The 17,700-nt window shown below is 45.9% G+C and overlaps 1 protein-coding gene across 1 annotated transcript in view; it reads right to left on the minus strand.

Annotated features, from left to right (window-relative positions):
• LAMC1 (laminin subunit gamma 1) overlaps nt 1-17,700 on the minus strand; it is a 49,444-nt gene that overhangs the window by 20,713 nt on the left and 11,031 nt on the right. The window contains exon 2 of the mRNA XM_085232314.1: nt 1,485-1,789. Within this exon, the coding sequence (XP_085088440.1) occupies nt 1,485-1,789 (305 nt within the window). The remainder of the gene's footprint in view (nt 1-1,484; nt 1,790-17,700) is intronic.

The raw sequence follows: 17,700 nt of genomic DNA on the forward strand, positions 1-17,700 counted from the left end.
GCTCTGCTACCCTCACATACGTGGTGGCAGCTCTCTTGCAAAGCAAGAATGGGGAGAGTTTTAGGATACGCTCATCTGCAGACATACATCTCCAGAAAAGAAGACAGGCAGATGAGTGAGAGTGGGAATTAATCTTTGTATTTACACAGCATCTTCCACAAAGTACCTCCCTATCCTCTTTCAGCAACAGCCAGCAAACACAGTGAGTCTCCAGATTTCATGTCACCCTCAGCCTGTGGCTGTTAGCATCTCGCTGCTCTTACTACAGCTTTTGCAATCCTGTTTTCCTTCAAATGTGGTAAAGAATACAGGAAAAAAAACATTCAGGCATGTACAACTGCACTGCAGCTGCGCTGCTGTTCAGCCAGCACAATAAGGAGATTTGCTGAGCTACAAACACTGGCATCAACACATGGAAACGCTGAGCACAAAACACAGATTTACTTCAGTTCTGAAAAATCAATGCCAGAGGCTTGTATGTATTTTAGGAAACCAGTGGTCAGGTCTCTGTTCCTTACATGGAGTTTATTAGAGGATTATAAACCCTATCATCAACTGGAATTTTTTCTGTTCACATTCATGATTAGAAACCACTCTCAACAAGGTCTAGCTGCAGAAATAAGGTGGCCAAACTGGTTCTTTTCCATTTCGCAAGCTTTTCTCTCCCCCATTTATCTTTATATTTGTTTGTAGAACTGAGCCCCACCGGATCCTGCTTTTCTGCCCACTGGCTGAAGATCAGGGATTGCCTTGCTAATGTATGAGGAGGGAGGGCGGGTCGATCCCAGCTCCTGAAGGAAGGAGACAAGCCCTGCTGGGGCAAATTCCACAGCTTTAGCTCTTTGTTGCATGATGATCACGGAGAAAATGGCAAACAAACCGGATAAACTGGTGCCCCCGGCATGCTCCAGAGCACTGCCCAGCCAGCAGCACGAATGGTAAGAACAAAAAGCCCCTGACCAAATCCCTTATCTAAGCCTTTTGTAAGAGAAACTAAAGGTAGATAAAATCACGCTCCCCCTGCCTCAGCATACATGTAACGCAAACAGGGTTTCAAACAACTCCTCACTTGTTAATCATATATTATGTTTATTAATCTTCTGTGCTCAAAATATACATGAAGATGCCTCATGGCAGACTCGGGCCTCGTTCGTTTAGTTGAAACAACAGCAAAATGCTACAGCTGCTTTGTAAGCTGACAGAGGTAAGCATCCATCCTCTGAAGACTTCCATGGTGTCTATGAAAAGTCATCTTTAATACCACTGACTTTTTCTTCGTTGTTGTTTTACCATAAACTTACTTACCACGGAGTTCCATTCTTTCTCCAGAAACATTTCTTTGGATCGCCCCACCCACCTTACCTGTCCAATGGTCCTCAAGTACGAACAAGGGCTACAGTCCAGCCCACAAAGCTGCCATCCACGACAGCTGAACAGAAGGACCCAGCTCAGACCGTCTGACAGACCCAGTCCTGCTCACGTACCTGCAGCACAGGGCTGTTGTCAAAGTTGTAGGCGCTGGGACGTCCCTCCAACGTTGAGAAAGCCACGTTGCCCCCAGTGAGGGGGGAGATGTCACTGAACTCATCCGTGCAGAGAGCCTGCTGCTCGTCCTCCCCAGTCCGAATAAAGCCCCGGTTGACTTTGTTATAGGTGCTCTCACAAGACCCACTGTAATACTGGTAGGGCACCCACGGGCCATCCTCCCGTGTGCGTTTGTAGATGGCGAAGCTTTCTGGCCTGCTGGTGTGGAACTTCAGTCTCACGTATGTGATGTCAAAGGCCTTTCCTGCAGGAGATGGAACAAAGGAGTGAGAAAGGCTGAAACAACTTACAACAAAGATTTAGGTTTAGAAGATCTCCAGTTCCATCCAACTGGATGGGCAGCTTCCAGTACCCCGAGCACTGTACTTCCCAGCAAAGACAAGGTGAAGGAACCAAAGGTTCAAGGAGAAGGCTGAGGAGATAAATAAACAGATGCATGGATTTCAGCACAACTAAACACACAGCTAATGCACTGTAATTCTCTTCTGCAGACATCACTGATTACATCCTTATCCCAAAAGGATGAACAGTTACAGATGCACAAACAGTATGTGCATATCTAAGGCCAGGTCTAAGCTAATCGTGCAATTTGATATTTCTTCCAAAAATATGTATTGGAGAAACATTACTGACCAGAGGTAAGAGTCACAGCACAGAGTTCCCCCTGCTCAGACAGAAACAGTCCCAACTCTTTCCAGTACTCATGATGTCTTTACTCTAGCACTGAACTATTGAGGACATCCCCTTCTACATATTCCCTGGGAAAGACAAAACAAGGTTCAAGTTTCTTGGAAACTATGATTAAAGTTGCCAAGACACTCTTCAGATTGAAGTGCTATGAGTTAGCCATGGGATAAATGCAAAGCCACATCCCTTCTCTCTGTTCTCCTAACAGGTTTGCAGACAACAGCACACCATCCTCCAAAGAGGATTCTCTCTGGTGACTTGAACACGCACTCCTGCACACATAAACCAACAGCTCAGAGGATCAGCTGATCAAGATCCAGGCTCCCTTTGCTGTAAGAGTTATGCAGGTTTAACCCCAATTTGTAAAAATGAATGAATGGCACCGCGTTAAATTTTATCAGGAGACTTGGCACCTGCTGAAGAGTGCTTCACTGCACAAACAGGCAGCACAAGGCAACAGGAATAGCATAGCCTAAAGCACATCTGCAAAACACCTCCAATTTAAGTTCTTTCACATCTAACATTTCTCCAATCAGCCCAGTTTTATGCAAGCGAGACTCTGATCTGAAGTTAATGAATGACTCCCACTCTCACCTGGAGCATCATAGTAATACAAGGCCCCCAACACTTCCCACTATTATACAGTGTGTGAGCTTATGGATGAGCTAAGCCCAAGACTGGAAGTCAGATATTTACAATCTGTTGCTCTTGCTCTGTTCCAGCTGACTGTTGGTTCGGGGTCAAGTTACTCAGTGTGATCTTCTTACACACAGAAGGCAACAAGTGAGAATTTATCTCACTGTCAATGACAACTTGATCCTACAAAGGCCAGAAATTCTTCCTATCAATACTTACCATTGTACAGCAATGGCTTAGCCTCCTCTCGCCACCCAACGCAAGCAGGAGATGTAATCCCATTTCTACTTTGTTCCAGCACAAGGCCATTTCACAGCCTGAACATCCCAATCAAGAAATAAATCAAAGCCTGCAGGAACATCCCAGCTAAAACATCCATGCCCTCACACTTCATGCCAACAACCTGCTGGCTTTTCTCCCATCTCCACTCTAACTAAGTGGATTATGGCCTCTGTTTCCCAATAAGCTCTCCTGCAGCTCCTTGCAAAAAACATCACCCAAGCTAAAGGCACAGCATGTGCAAGCTGGGCTCTGAGCAGCACAGAAACATTTCTCCATAGAAACCCTCGTGCTAAACTGAAAGAACCCTTCCTTCATCTTCAGTTTTACACCACAGGCCAAAGAAAACTCACTGGAAACTCGTCCAACTGCACAGCCCAGGTGAAAAGACATTCATTTTAGCTGGCAGCGTGACTGCTTGAGAAGCCCTGCTAATGGCATGACATTGGAATGCAGTTAATGCACACAGCAAGGCTGTGCTCCAGCACTGTATCAGCCTGCCATGGGTAAATACTGCAGGAACAATAGCATTTACCCAAGACCAGCTGACACAGTGTTGAAACACGTTTCCCCCCTTGTTTATACTGAACATAAAAGCTGTGCTTAGCAGCCTGCCTGCAAACTCTTCAAGGTTACACAGCCTTTCTCCTAGCAAAGATAAGGCTTCCAGGTCTTGCAGGGTTCCATAAATACATGCTGCTGTTACTCTAAGGAATGGCAACAGCAATAACGAGGTGAAAAGCAAGTTTAAACATTTCATTTCAAGACAGAAGTCATTGCTCTTCTGTTCCTAGACAATGGCAATTGTTTTGATCTCAGTATGGCCTTAAAGCATCTAACAGCATCATGGATCTGATGTATTTCCCTGTGTACTGAGAAGCAGCAGATCTATTTTACAGGAAGAGCTCCATGTGCTTTTTAAAGATCATTAGCAGAAAGATGATGCACTGTAATTAGCAATCATGAGCTCAGCACTTTGGGAGTGCAACCTGGCATGCCTCTGGAGCACAAAAGCACAAACCTCATGTTTTCATTCTGCATCCCTTCTGGCACAGGAAGATGTCCACCTGCAAGTGGCAAAGTGACAAAAACAACCAGCCCTTCTTATGGTGCACGCTGATGTAGAAAATCACATAAGTACGCACGTGGTTCCAAGGCAGCACTGCTGTTACAGATTCAAAGAAGGCAGCAATAATGGTGAGAGCTGTTTGGCAGTGTTGGATGCAGGGCACACCATCCCCACCAACCCAACCATGCTGTCAGCCCAAGCACAACACCAGGGCCAGGGGGCAGACATCAGCGGGTCATCATTCCTGCATCCCAGCAGGAAGCACACCACACTGAGCACCATAAAGATAGCCTGGAAAAAGTAAGTAAATGCTATTTAGATCTGGATGAGAAACTCCTCCCTTTCCCCTCCAAGTTAAGAATTCATGCCTACTCACAAAAGGGCTCCTTGTGCTCAGGCTCCTCAGAAGGGATGGATGATTTACATCAGGAAAGCATCCTGCCAGCTGGCACAGCCACTACAAGCACCGGATTGTGAGCAGATGCCTTTGAGATAAGCCCCGACCGACACTTGGCTCCTTCATTATCGGTCCGCTCACATCCATGGCCCCAGGAAGAACTCCTGCTCCCTTCCTTATTGTCTGTGACTCCACTTTGCAGCCTCCTCACAGCAAGCTTTAAACGGCCGCTGCTAAGTTCTGCTGCTGAGAAAATAACCGTGTCTGAGAACGTGCACTGGGCAATGAGCCAAATTTTCCTGCATTTCATTTTCAGCAAAATTCCCAGAATTGTAATGGAACAGTTAAACCTTGCTCTGAATGTTTCCCTTCTGGCTATCTCCTGCTTCACATTTATTGCTTTTCAACTGGCATTCATTTCCATTTCACAGCAACAAGGTAAGGGCCAGCAGCTCCCCGGCATTTCCTCCTGCTGACCTGCCCCGTGCTCGTGGCCAGAAGGGAAGCCAGTTCCACCAGCCTCAGGCACTGGGAGGTGCCTATGGTCATTCACCCCTCCTCCTTACTCTTGCCTCAGTTCCCCCACCCAGCACAAGGCTCGACCAGCCACAAGCAGACAGCGCTGCCAAGGACTTGGAGCAGAAAGCACTTGGTAGTTTCAAAGGAGAAACACCAGCAATGGCAAGAGACAGGTGATACTGAGTTAACAAGATCTTGTTTAGGAATAAACTTCTTGCGCCAAGCGCTGCTTTCAACTACTGCAGGATTTTGGGCAGCCTCTCATACTAGAGACCCTCCTGGAGCACAGAGATTGATGGTGGGAAGGGAGTGTTTAAGGAGAATGAGTTCTTCATAGAGAGAGTGGTGAGGCGCTGGCAGAAGTTGCCCAAAGAGCTGTGGGTGCTCCATTCCTGGAGGTGTTTAAAGCCATGTTGGATGGAGCCCTGGGCAGCCTGGTCTAGTACCAGATCTGGAGGTTGGTGGCCCTGCCTGTGGCAGTGGGGTAGGAGCTTGATGATCCTCGGGGTCCCTTCCAACCCAAGCCATTCTGTGATTCTATGAAAGCAAGGAATTATTACAGTGTTACAGCAAACTTCAATAATAATGACACCCAGGCTTCTCTAGGAAGTTTTGTGCAGGATTATTACAGCACTGGTATTGCACGTAGAAATGGCATAGCCAGAGTCTGAAAAAAAGAGAAAACATAGGGTTTGCCTTTTCTGATAATCTGAAGGATTTATCACAGTTGCGTCACAAGCCGTGCTCCACCAAAACAATAGATTTTGGCACAATGAGCTCCACCAGTGATGGATGAGAAAAGCAGGTTGCTTTTCCTATGGCACTTGTCCTGGAATGGGGCAGGAGGAAGGAAAGGCGCGGGGACGCTCGGGGAACCTCAGCATGCTGGAATGAACGTGAACTCGAACTCCCACCGCCCCATTAGGTCATGCATTCTTCCAGGCACTCCAGAACAAAGGCACCATTGACTTGTGCGTGTAGGCGGCTCCGGACAGCAAAGGGCTGCCTAGTAAATTATTGCATGATAATCCAACATTGATAAGTCATCAAGGCTGCTTGTTCCAGTTGTGTTTCCAGAGGGGGGGAGGAGGGGAAACTTGTTTCCTCTGGAATGGGCTGAAGGCAGCCTCATAAGAAAAGCATTTTTTCATTTGATCACTCTTAAGTCGGTGCGCAGATCGGCATAAAAATCAGAAAACGTAGTCTAGCAATTCTGTAATCGCCGCTGTATTTGTACAGCTTTGATGAAAAGATGTTAAGTCCATCTCCCAAAAACGCCAGCTGTGTTTATTCATTAGGGACCGGAGAGATATCACGCACAACACAAAAGTCCTATCCGCACAGGAAGCCTCAAAGCTCTTTTTCAGCACAAACGATAAAAGCTCGTTTTAAAAAGGCATTTTACACTTGGCAAGTGCCGCCAGATCACAGATGATCAAGGACTGCACACGCCATTTTGGAAGGGCTCCATTTTATTCATGGACCCAACCACAGAGCTACCTCTGCTTGGGGCGACAGAGGGCTGGGATCCTTGGAGAGGTCCAAGCTAACCCCAACCCTTCCCCAAAATGAATGTGAAAGGTCACAGCAAGGGTAAGTCTTCCTCGTGTGGGAGGTGCAGCTCCTACCCACCAGAGCCCACCACCAGATCCAAATGGTGGCACAGGGAGGTGAGGAGATCCGCCAACAAGTTTTCAGCTGTGTGAAGGCCATACTTCCCAGCCCTGGAACGGCACAAGGCATCTCTTACAGATGTTTCCTGCATGAGAAAATATCTCCAAAGGCATCAAAACTAAACAAATCACATTACATTTTAATTTCTGCTATGGCATTTCAATTAGACAGTAGGAGATGTAGATGGAAATGTTCCCATTGTTCAGCCCCAGCTATGTCTGCTCAGAGGTGGAGATGCGCGGAGGGAAGAACAACTGGAAAATAAATTACTTCCAAACTCTACAGCAAGAGCTTAGATAGCTAAAAAATGAACTTGTAGCTTCTTCGAACATGACATTTAGCCAACTGGCAAACGCGTATCTTCCTATAAAGAGAAAACAGGATTACTGGGCTACGTTGCAGTACCTTGCAAACAGTAAACTGAAATATCAAGCGATCTGGTGAGAAATGCAACACCATTTCTTTAAAGGACAAGTAGACTGGGCAAGTTCAAGTGGTGAGCCGAAGGCACTCCAGGCCAAAGGCAGCACAGAGGCAGCTTCAGCTTAGATGTACAAGCAGGCACACTGCCAGACTGCCATTGCTTCTGGACACAGCCCAGAAGCTCAGTCCTTCATGGTTACCAATCTCAGCCCATTTTATGTTTATTAAATAGTCTCTTAAAGGCTTTTCTTCCCCTGCCTGCTGAAAGGCAGCCCTTTCCCCACTTCTCACGTGCCCATGGCCCAAAGCAGTGCTAGCGCCTGGCTCGGCTCCTATCTGAATCAGATGATATCGAAGACATAACTGGCATTGTTGAGCCTAATTAAGTTGAAATTAAATTATATGACAACAAGAGAGCTGCAAATTCAGCAGCACCAGTTTAGGAGCAGGGCAGCATTCCAGGCTAGCTAGCACACTGCTGTCTTCACCACCAGAGAGAGATCGAGCATTTTCCTATCCCAAAACAGTGAATTTTCTGGAATTTGGATGGTTCCACCTCCTACTCACCAGCCAAAGATTCCTCAGACTCAGGCCATAATTAATGCTGCAACTATTTGGAAAGAACACTGTTGGTGTTCACATCCATCACCTGCCCCAGCGCGGACAGAACAACCCTCTTTTCTCTGTGATGTTGGAAGTTTTGAGTTCTCCAATAACCAGTTAAGAAAACTGACTTCTAGCACATCTGAATCACGTCACATAACAGGACACAGAGTTTCCAAGCCTCCTGCCTCTGCTTTTTCCACCACCCCATCTTTCCACACGCTGTCACACTGTGCTCTAGTACATGCTATGTGAATTACAGGCTCATGTACAAGCTACCGCTATTTGCTAAACAAACTGCAGCAATATCCATAAGGACCATTTTCAAGCAGCCACCTACACACCAGTTTTACTTTCTCAGCCTGTGAAGCTATGTAGAAATTGGGATAAACAGCCTTGGCAGAACCGTTGCTGGAGCGAGACCATTTCCAAAACAAAGCCTGCCACTGACTTATGTTTCAAATATGTTTTGGAAAGTCAGAAACAAAGCTTCTTCCAACATTTTTTTCTTGAGGCAGAGAGGGAATTGCATTTCAGTTCTCAGCTCACAGGAACAGCCAGTGTGTGCCTTTCGTTCTGCATCTGGAGAATCAAGTGCAGGGACTGAAAATGCTCCAAGTTACAAAGGTGCATTAAAGACAGTCACACGAGTACACGTCCATCCATATGTCCACCCAGACAAGCAGTAAGTGCAGTGCCTGCTTCTAAGGAGAATTTCACAAAAAGCATTAAAAGTGAGAAATAAGCGTGGCTTAGCGTTATTCTTTGCCCAGAGAAACACTTGAGAGGATTGCCCTGGAACACCACTGACAAAAAATGAAACTGGCTGCTCTCTCCTGATGCCTCACAGAGAACAAACCTCAGGCTTCTCAATGCTGCCAGCTGCAAATCTGTTTCAGGTCAGGCTCCAGAAGACCACGAGACACCCACACCGACCCTGGGTTCAGAAAGCTGATGTTGGAAGCAGTCTGACCACCACCTGGGATATTGCAGAGAAGTCAAACAAGTTTCCTACAAAGCATGTTTTCCTAGAACAGCCCAAGCGGAAACCAAGCGTTAAATGTTAACACACCAAGGGACTGTTCCCAGGGCTTTTAATTTGCTGAGCTTACCTACTGGTCTTGACACAGAGGCTCTTACACTGGCTGTAAAGCTAAATGTTAGTGACTGGTTCCTGGTGGCAGGAATGCAAGTGAAGCCCAGTAATTCCCTCATTAATTCACCTTGTTAGGAGCAGAGCAGCGGGGCAGTCACAGCGATAAGAACAGCCTGAGCAGGCTGGTGGGAGCCTGCAAAGAAATATGTTTTATTCCCAGATGGTCGGGGGTCACGGTGCTCAAAAAGTCAGAGCTGCCTTGAAGTGTGGATTGGGAACAGCTGCAGCAACACATTGAGAACAAAGCCCAGAAAGAGAAAACCCACTCACATGGCTACATGAGGCTCAGCAGCCCCTGGGTTATTGCACAGAGAGCAATATTGATAAGCAGCATCCTGCTCACAACCAAGGCAGAGTGCCTGTGACATCACACCACGAATTCCCCAATCACACACAGGATTTTGGGCTGCACAGGAATAGCTCAAGGTTTCCTTTGGTAACAGCAGCGCCTAAAAGAGGGTGGTTGTGCAGAAAATCAGTTTAATCATTTGCACTGCATGCCAAAACATGAGATATTGTTTCAGGCAAGCTACATTGCTGTGAAGCCCAAATCAACACTAATATTTTTTCTCCAGGAGAGAGACTATTAAAAATTCATTTTCTGATTAGGACTGCTAAGGCAGCATGCAGAGCCATAACATGCCTGTAAAAACAATACATACTTAGCTCCTTAAAAAAAAAAAAGTTCTAAAGTCACAAGACGATAACTCTCCTAACAACAACTACCACACATTCAACTAAATCATTTGTTGACCTTCAGTGGCAGCCCATTAAGAAGGGTCTGCTCCTGGGGTTCTCAGTATGTGTATCAACTCTTTGAATAGTATTTTGAGGGGAGAGGAAAAGAAACCATCGCTTAAACCCATCTGTAAAGTTGCTGCCTTTGGAAAGCGAAGTCCCAAAGAACACAATGTTCTCCAGCCTTTGTTCTCACCATCTCCTCTAGTGGTGGCCAAGGCCAACACAACCTACCTGTGGCTCCCTCAACCAACACGTATCTGAAGAGCTGAAGAGGATCCCACTCTTCAATCTGCCATCCACTCACAACAAGGACAGCTTTGCTTCTCCCAAAGCTCTGACTTCCAAGACCTTACTGTATAAACATGTCTCCTTGTGACCCAGACAGGTTCTGCATCCAGAGGTCAAGGAAAGCTACCACCACACAATCCTAAATGCTAATCTTCAGATTTCACCATTATTAAAATATCAGAGTGCCTACAAGGATCAAAATTTAGAAAAAGTACAAGAGGAATAGTGGAAAACCAAAGCTACTTCAGTTGGAAAACAGAATAATTTCATCTGCTCAACAACACCAAGGAAGATCAGCTTCTTACCTCTATCCCCTTAGATACTGTCACCACTCATTTGCAAGCACAGACCTCACTAAGCAATCAATACATCTATCACATTAAGATGGATCTGTGTAACTCAGTCCGACATAAATGGAGAAAACTTCCAAAGATACCAAATCATACAAATTCCAGAGGCTCCCTTCCTCAGTGGCCTCATCAGATTATTTTTTTAAGCATACAATTTCCCACAGTTTCCATGAGCCTCCTGTGACACTGTCATAAAGCCTGAACACACAGAGAAAGAGTAAAGATAGTGGATATAGAGCAAACTGTAACAAGCTTCCATTGCGTGGATGAGGTGAGCATGCACTCAGACTTCCTTCCACCAAAGCCTAACAGCCCTAGGTCTTGCTGCAGAGGATTTGCATGGCTATAACAAAACTTATTTTTATCTGAAAGTTATCCCTCTTACGAAATATGTACATTTTATTTCCTTTAAAGACAGAAAAAGTCATTTCAAGGCTCATTCAACACTTCTAGGTCCAGATGTGTGCTGACTTCTGAAACGTTGTGCATGGGAAAAAGGTACAAATCTGGACAAAAAGTTGTAAGTGCTGACAGCACAGGGAAGGGTGGGGGTGATTTCCCTGGAATGGCTGATGTTACTGAGATAGGGCAGCAGCTTGCCGTGCATTTACATTGGGAAAGTACTTCATGAGTAAGCAAAAGTTACTTTTGAAAAGACTTAAGGAAGGGAGAAAAAGAAACAAACACCTTAAGGAAATGTTAGGATGCATTCACGCTTCAACTCCCATCTCCATCAACCCTAAGCTGCCATTCCCAGCCCTCCTGTATCTGTAAGCCCCGAGTGCTGAAGTCAAGTGAACGTGAGCAGCAATAAGAACTAAATTTGAGTGAGTTCGGATAGAAATGTGTATGCACCAGGTAGTTCTCACCCAGGCAGAAGTCACTGCTACAGAATGGAGTCAGAAATCAAGGCAGTGCACTGGGCTCTGTCTCATTTTCTGCAGGTGATCACCGAGCCGGATCTGGTTACTTGGCCTTTTAATTTATGTTGCAGAAAGACAGAGCTGTTGGACAGATTTGCTTTTTAAGGGCATTTCAATCTCCCAGGAACACTAAGTACATAAACTATGCAACGCTCCATTAACCAAGTGCCCAAACAGTAATGGCCTTCAGATTTAAACCACATTGCCTAATGCGACCATATCCTCCCCCAGACCCATGGACTGAATGGTAATCTATTTCCCCCCGACTCATGGGAAAACAAAGCCAGGCTGTTCCCAGCCCTCACGGACATACCAGGGAGCTTCAGCCTGTAAAGCTGTGAGCATGAAGATGCAGAAGAAGAAAATCATTGTACTGTTTAATTGCACTCATACATTACATTGCAGCAGAGACTTTTTTTTTTAATCAATTATTTCCAAGAGTCAGCTGTTTCCCTCAAAAGACAGAGCTCTCAAATATTCCCAAGTCCTTCCAACACAAACACATCCATGGAGTTAAAGATGGACATACCCATGTATTTGTTACGCCAAGTTTCTCTATACAGTTGTATCTCTACAGCAAAGAAAATCGAAGCTGTGCCAATCCTACCCGTACAGAAGCCTCAAGGCAGGACTTAGATCAGCACTAAAACGATACCCAAATAAGTAAAACCATACCATTAACTCCCAGTTATGAGAGCTGGGAGGTTTCTCCCCGGGCCTGGATGAACACCCCACTCACCTCTGCTGGCACACACAGGACGTTCCCAGCTCTCCCTTTTCCCACCTCCCCCCCCAAATTCCCTTAGAAGAAGGTCATTCCCCAGGCTTCCACTTCCCATGGAACAATGGGGCAGCTCTGGGATAATCTCTCTATCCTATAACCACCATTAACCGCAAATCTTGAAAGTGTATTCAGACAAAACACCATTCAGAACAAACAAGGTAACCTTCAAACCGATATGAAAGAAAACAATGACATAAGGAAAGCTCCGTAAGCAACCTCTAGGCAAAGTGATGATTGTACCCTTGCTCTGACTTCTTTCTTTTTCCACACCGTGAAATAGTTTTTAAAAACTGGAGATACCTCAGCTGAAGTCAGGCTATCAGGAGATTTGTCAAGGATTTCCTCGTTAGTGCTTTTTGGATTCATGTCACCTTCAGCGGAGCATCCACGGTTACCAGACTGAAGACGGCACGTATACATTCAAAGTCAAAACTGGAATCCAAGTTTACTTTCAGGAACAGGCCTTTGTAACACGTTGCCATGACTTCTTTTCTCCCCCCTTCCTACATTGCTTAGCTGTGGACATCTTCAGCTTTGGTATTCTATAGGGCAACAAGTCAAATAATCTGCGGTTCACATAAACCACAACCACAGCTCAGGGTAGCCACCGTCAGACCTCTCCCAAAGGGGAAGCATTAAGAAAGGAAGAAGCTGCTAAAATTCAGGAGTGCATTGAGGCCAGCTGGGGAAGGGCGCAGCCCCACCAGGAGGGCTGCCAGCCCCACGCACACCAGATAGGCCGCATCTGCTCTGCGTCCATTGCTCAGTGTCTGGACGGCTGCACTGAGCACAAAGTGTACTGAGATTTTTGTTTGTCCTCCTGTTTATCCTTTCAGTGCAGCTGCAGAGGAGCCTCTCCTTCCCCTCGCCGAAGCCCCACCGGGCCACGCGTTGCAAACACACATCAACCACATCCAGCTCCTCCACCCCCAGGCGGCCATCAGCCAAGCAGCCACAAGCCCTGGGCTGAAGGCTCCTGCAGCCATCCAGGATGGTTCCCAGCCCAGCTGTTGAATGCCATCAGCCCCACTTGTGCATCACCTGTGCCTCAAAATGCTTATCTGGGGTTCAACCAAGATGGATCCAACCACACACCCTATCCTTCTACTTCCCCTGCTGCTTCTCTCTGCCTCATGCTCCAGCTTGCAGGCCCTCATGCTACCCAGATCCACAGCAGGACAGCCAGAGAAACTTCTGTCCTTACCCTTAATAACAAATGGACAAGGGCTCTGATGGACACTGGTTTGTATAGAGTGGCCAAACTGACACCCCTGCCTCCATCTCTCCCAAAAAGGGTAATATTTGTACTCATTTGACCACTTAAATTTATTAGGCCTTTATCCAGCGGGAAATTAAAACCTCTTGCTGGCTTAATAGAATTGTTCAGTGTTTTGGAACATTTTGCTCCTCTAAGTAAGTACTGAGGTTATCCCAACTTTTGATTTGGGTAGGTCAGGGGTTGAGATGGTACAGACAAACACACTCAAAATCAGAGAATCACATAATCACAGGGGTCAGAAGGGACCTTTGGGGATCACCAAGTCCAACCCCTGCTAAAGGAGGTTCTCTAACGTAGGCTGCAATATGAAGGGCTTTAACTGATATTCAGCACAAAGACAACAGAGCGAAAAGGATGGACAGCAGCAGTTGCACCAAATGAGATTATTTTGCAGCAGAACAGAAGACAGGTGCTGCTGCTGACAGCCAGCAGCCTCCAGCCTACTTCTCATCAAGTAGCTAAGAATTAATTCCCATCAATTTTATTTGAATAGGTTGAACATCTTTATTCAGAGCACATGTCTGTGAGTGTTTTCCCTGCTGGATGCTGCTGAGCAGCTCAACTTCTCTGAAGCCTTTTGAAAACACCTCTGAAACCACCTTACCAACTTCATTACCACTGGCTTCAGTAGCTGTGTCATCTGCAAATATTACCTCTTTCCATTTTGAAGCGATTAAAAACCACAGATGCCAACAGTGGTTCTCAAGAAACCCCACTGCTAACCTCTGATGGAAACTGACTGCAGTATTTTAATGCCAAGAGTGCACCTTCAACAACCTTTCACTCTTCTGTTTTCTTTTCCTGAAAAGGGGTGAGTTGTGGTCAGGAGCATGACTGTGCGACTGGTCCTGACTCTATGCCCAGTTCTACGTGGCCACAGAGCCTCCTCCTCTGCCAGAAAACCTGCCTGTCCCCAGCACATCCCCCAGCTTCATGGCAGAGCACTTCACTGACTCCAGTGAAATCCTACCTGTTAAACACACTAGCAGAAACATAAAAACGTTGGGATTTGGCAGAATTTATTAGCTGAAAGCCAATAACAAAAGCACAAAATGGTGTTTGTGTCACCAGCTCCACCTCCTTGGAACCTCCTAGGAGATGGTCACAGAAGCAAGCTGAGCACCACGCACAGTGCTCAGCAGGCCTTTCCCAGCATTTCTATGCAGACACCAGCACAAGCAATAACACTGACCCTTCCTGAACTCATCATCGCCTGCTGAAGACTGAATATCAGCACAAGTGATGCTGACCTTGTAAGGGAGCCTAGATCACGGTGAGCCCATCACACAGATCCAAGAACACAGATGAAACCATGACCAACATCCACCCCCACCCAACACAACAGCCTACTGGTGCCTTCAGTCTGTACTGGCAAAAAAAAAAAAAAAAAAAGGGGGAAAAACAAAACAAAAAAAACACATCAGGTGGGGAAAGCAGCAGAGAATTTTGTTCCCAGCTCCACCCAAAATGAAGCAGATAGGCCTAACATCCCCCAGTATCTACTGCTGTGACTGCCAGGGTCAGCCTGCCCTTGGGACCACAAAGACCCCAGCAGCTCAGATGAGAGGTTTACAAAGACAAAAGGAGATCCGTGGCTGAGTTCCTCCTCCCGCTTCTCCTCTGCCCAGAGCCAGGAGCAAGCTTTGTAAACTGCTGCTCTCAAATATTCAAACCAAGGCAGATCAGGCATTTGTTTATATATATTTACACGCTCTGTTTACAGAACTTGCTGGAATTAATGAAAGAAATCGTTTCATCTGACAGTGGGGAGTGGGGGAAGGGGAAAAAACACTGTAAATTTAGGAATAAGAACCATCTGTTCCTCTTGACAGCCCCTGCCGACCCTTCCAGCTTGGATGAATTCTTTGGACCAGGCTTCAGCGATGCAAAGAAGAGAGCTGTCTTCTGCCATCACCCTGATCTTCACACACAGAAAGAACAGCTCACATGGACAAGAATCCATTAACGAAGCATTGAGAACGAAAGCAGCTGTGAAATCCTGTCTACAGAGGTAAACGTTTAAAAAAAAAAAAAAAAAAAAAAAAAAGCATGAGCATCCAGCTGGCTAGCCACTCTCTGGATGAAGGCTGTACTCACCTCTGCCAAGTGCCAGGACAAGAGGCTGGCTGCACCACTGCTGATACAAGCCAGGATGCCTTTGGCCTTCTTGGCTTGACTAATTGTGTTACAGTCTCATGTCTCATTAAATGGTAAAACTTATAGGCTGTCTGAGTATTTCTGTAACACGTGTTCCTCTCCTCAGAAACCTTAGTTACATGATAGACATATTCTTAGTTTTCAATTTCTTGACATCCTAAACTATGAAATACTAAATCTAGTAGTCTTCAGACTTTGATCATAATCAAGAGCCGAAGCTACTGGGTCATTGAGGAACAAGACAAAAAAGAACAAACAAGTTTACAGAAAACCCCAGACAAATTTACAGAAAGCCCTTCCAGACTACCCTTGAGATACCTTCCTATTGTAATTTCTGCTTTACACAACAGTGGGGAGGAAAACAAGAACTCAGAGATCAGATTGCAACTGATAGCACACACAGGCAGTACACACAGATCCCGATAAGCTGTGTTGGGTTAAGAGCTTTGTAATTGTCTTTAGGGAAATTAGAGTTTTTTTCCTATCTATCCCCTTTATTTTCAATCAACAGATGAGCACTTATTTCTTACCAAGACTTTGCAACTCTGTCAACTAGAAGTATGAAGTTCTGTAACTCAGATGATTCTGGATGTAGGGAAGCACCAGTTCCACCTTTGATTGAACAGCAGGAGCAAGAAGACATCCCTGGACCCCACCAAGCACACTCCTTGTGTAACCACCGGGTAAAATGTTCCCACATCACCAGCCTCAGAGGATGGGTGAGCCAGTAGAGAGCTTGCTGCTTCACCTCCTCTTTTTGCTCTTTTTTTCCCCAGTTACTATGGACAGAGATGTGTCCCCATTTGGGCTGCTGTCTTTGTAGCTGTCCAAACAGCATCACTGCTCCTGCAGGAAAGTTACTGAGAGACAAGAAAGCCTTTTCTTATAGAAGGAAACTGAGAACCAGACAGACAAAGGGGTTGCCTGCAATAGAGCTGTATTTCTAAAACATTTTCACAAAGTTCTGCAGGATTCAAATGTTCTAGAAACATTTTCCTCTACCTGCCCCAGCTGGAAGCAGAAGACAACCCTGCTCCGTACAGATGCCACAGGAACAAAGCAGTGCAGAGCTGTCAGGCTGAGATCTCTGCTTGGCCTGTGGTGGCTCAGCAGGCACTTCAGTGCCATCCCTCTCCGAGCAGGCTGGGTTGAGAAACAAAACGTTTCACACTCAAGAAAATTCACTTGGCATCTTCCCTACAGGCTCCCACTGGATTCATAACCTTAGTCTCCACAATCCAGGCCCATGCTTAAAAGAAATTAGAAAACTAAAGAAATCAGGCTAGTGTCCAGACCAACTCCCCTTCTTAAGTGTTCTTGGTGATATTTCTTCAAATAAAAAAAAAAATGTGTATTTTGGCAAAACTTTATTTAGCTAAGAGTACTCTGGCTTGCTGTCGTGCTGGTTACAAAGGAAGCATCCAGCTGAGTGCCCCCAAATCTCTCTGCTTCCTGAAAGAAACCATTTTTGGAGCAAACAGTTCCACAAGTGAAACTGCGTGCAACATCTTCAGTGGAAAAAAAGTAAGTTTCCATTTAAAGAAAGCACAACTGTAGCATGAAGGCCAGGTGGGCAGCCCCAGCTGGTGGGGGGCAGCCAGCACAGGGCAGGGGGGAACTGGATGGTCTGTAAGGTCCCTTCCAACTTCAGGTGTTCTATGCCACGGGGACTCAGCATGAGCACTTAGCAGAGATTTGGGCAACTCTTTCCAAGGGCAAAGCTGCTTGCCATTGCCACCAGCTTTATAATTCAGCAGTTTTGGAACATTTGAATCATGTTCAGGGTAAGGCTGAAGCATGCTGACCATCAGCTTCTGTGATCCCCAGCTCTGCAAAGCAGCATGCCCAGGGGCTGTGCTGCTCTCAGGATAGAAGTACTCAGAGGGAAGAGGGAATGGAAAAAGAAACTAAATACCATTTTAATTTCTCTAATGGATTGTTGGCTCCAAAAGGAAAAAAAAAAATAAATGAGGGGAGTTCGCCAATTGTGTATTTTCATGCGTTCAAAGACAGAGATTTCCCTCTGATACTTACAAATGGATGCATTTTATGAAAGAGGAGACATCAAAACCTGCACGGTGAGGGGCATGCCAGAACCCCAGAGATCAACGCATAGTGCTTTATTCATAAGGAGTGGGATGAACATCTGAGAGGCATGCAGCGTAAACAGGAAAGCCTCAGTGCCCCCAA

The sequence above is a fragment of the Meleagris gallopavo genome, chromosome 10, assembly GCF_905368555.1.
Source record: "Meleagris gallopavo chromosome 10, MGAL_WU_HG_1.1, whole genome shotgun sequence".
Lineage (NCBI taxonomy): Eukaryota > Metazoa > Chordata > Aves > Galliformes > Phasianidae > Meleagris > Meleagris gallopavo.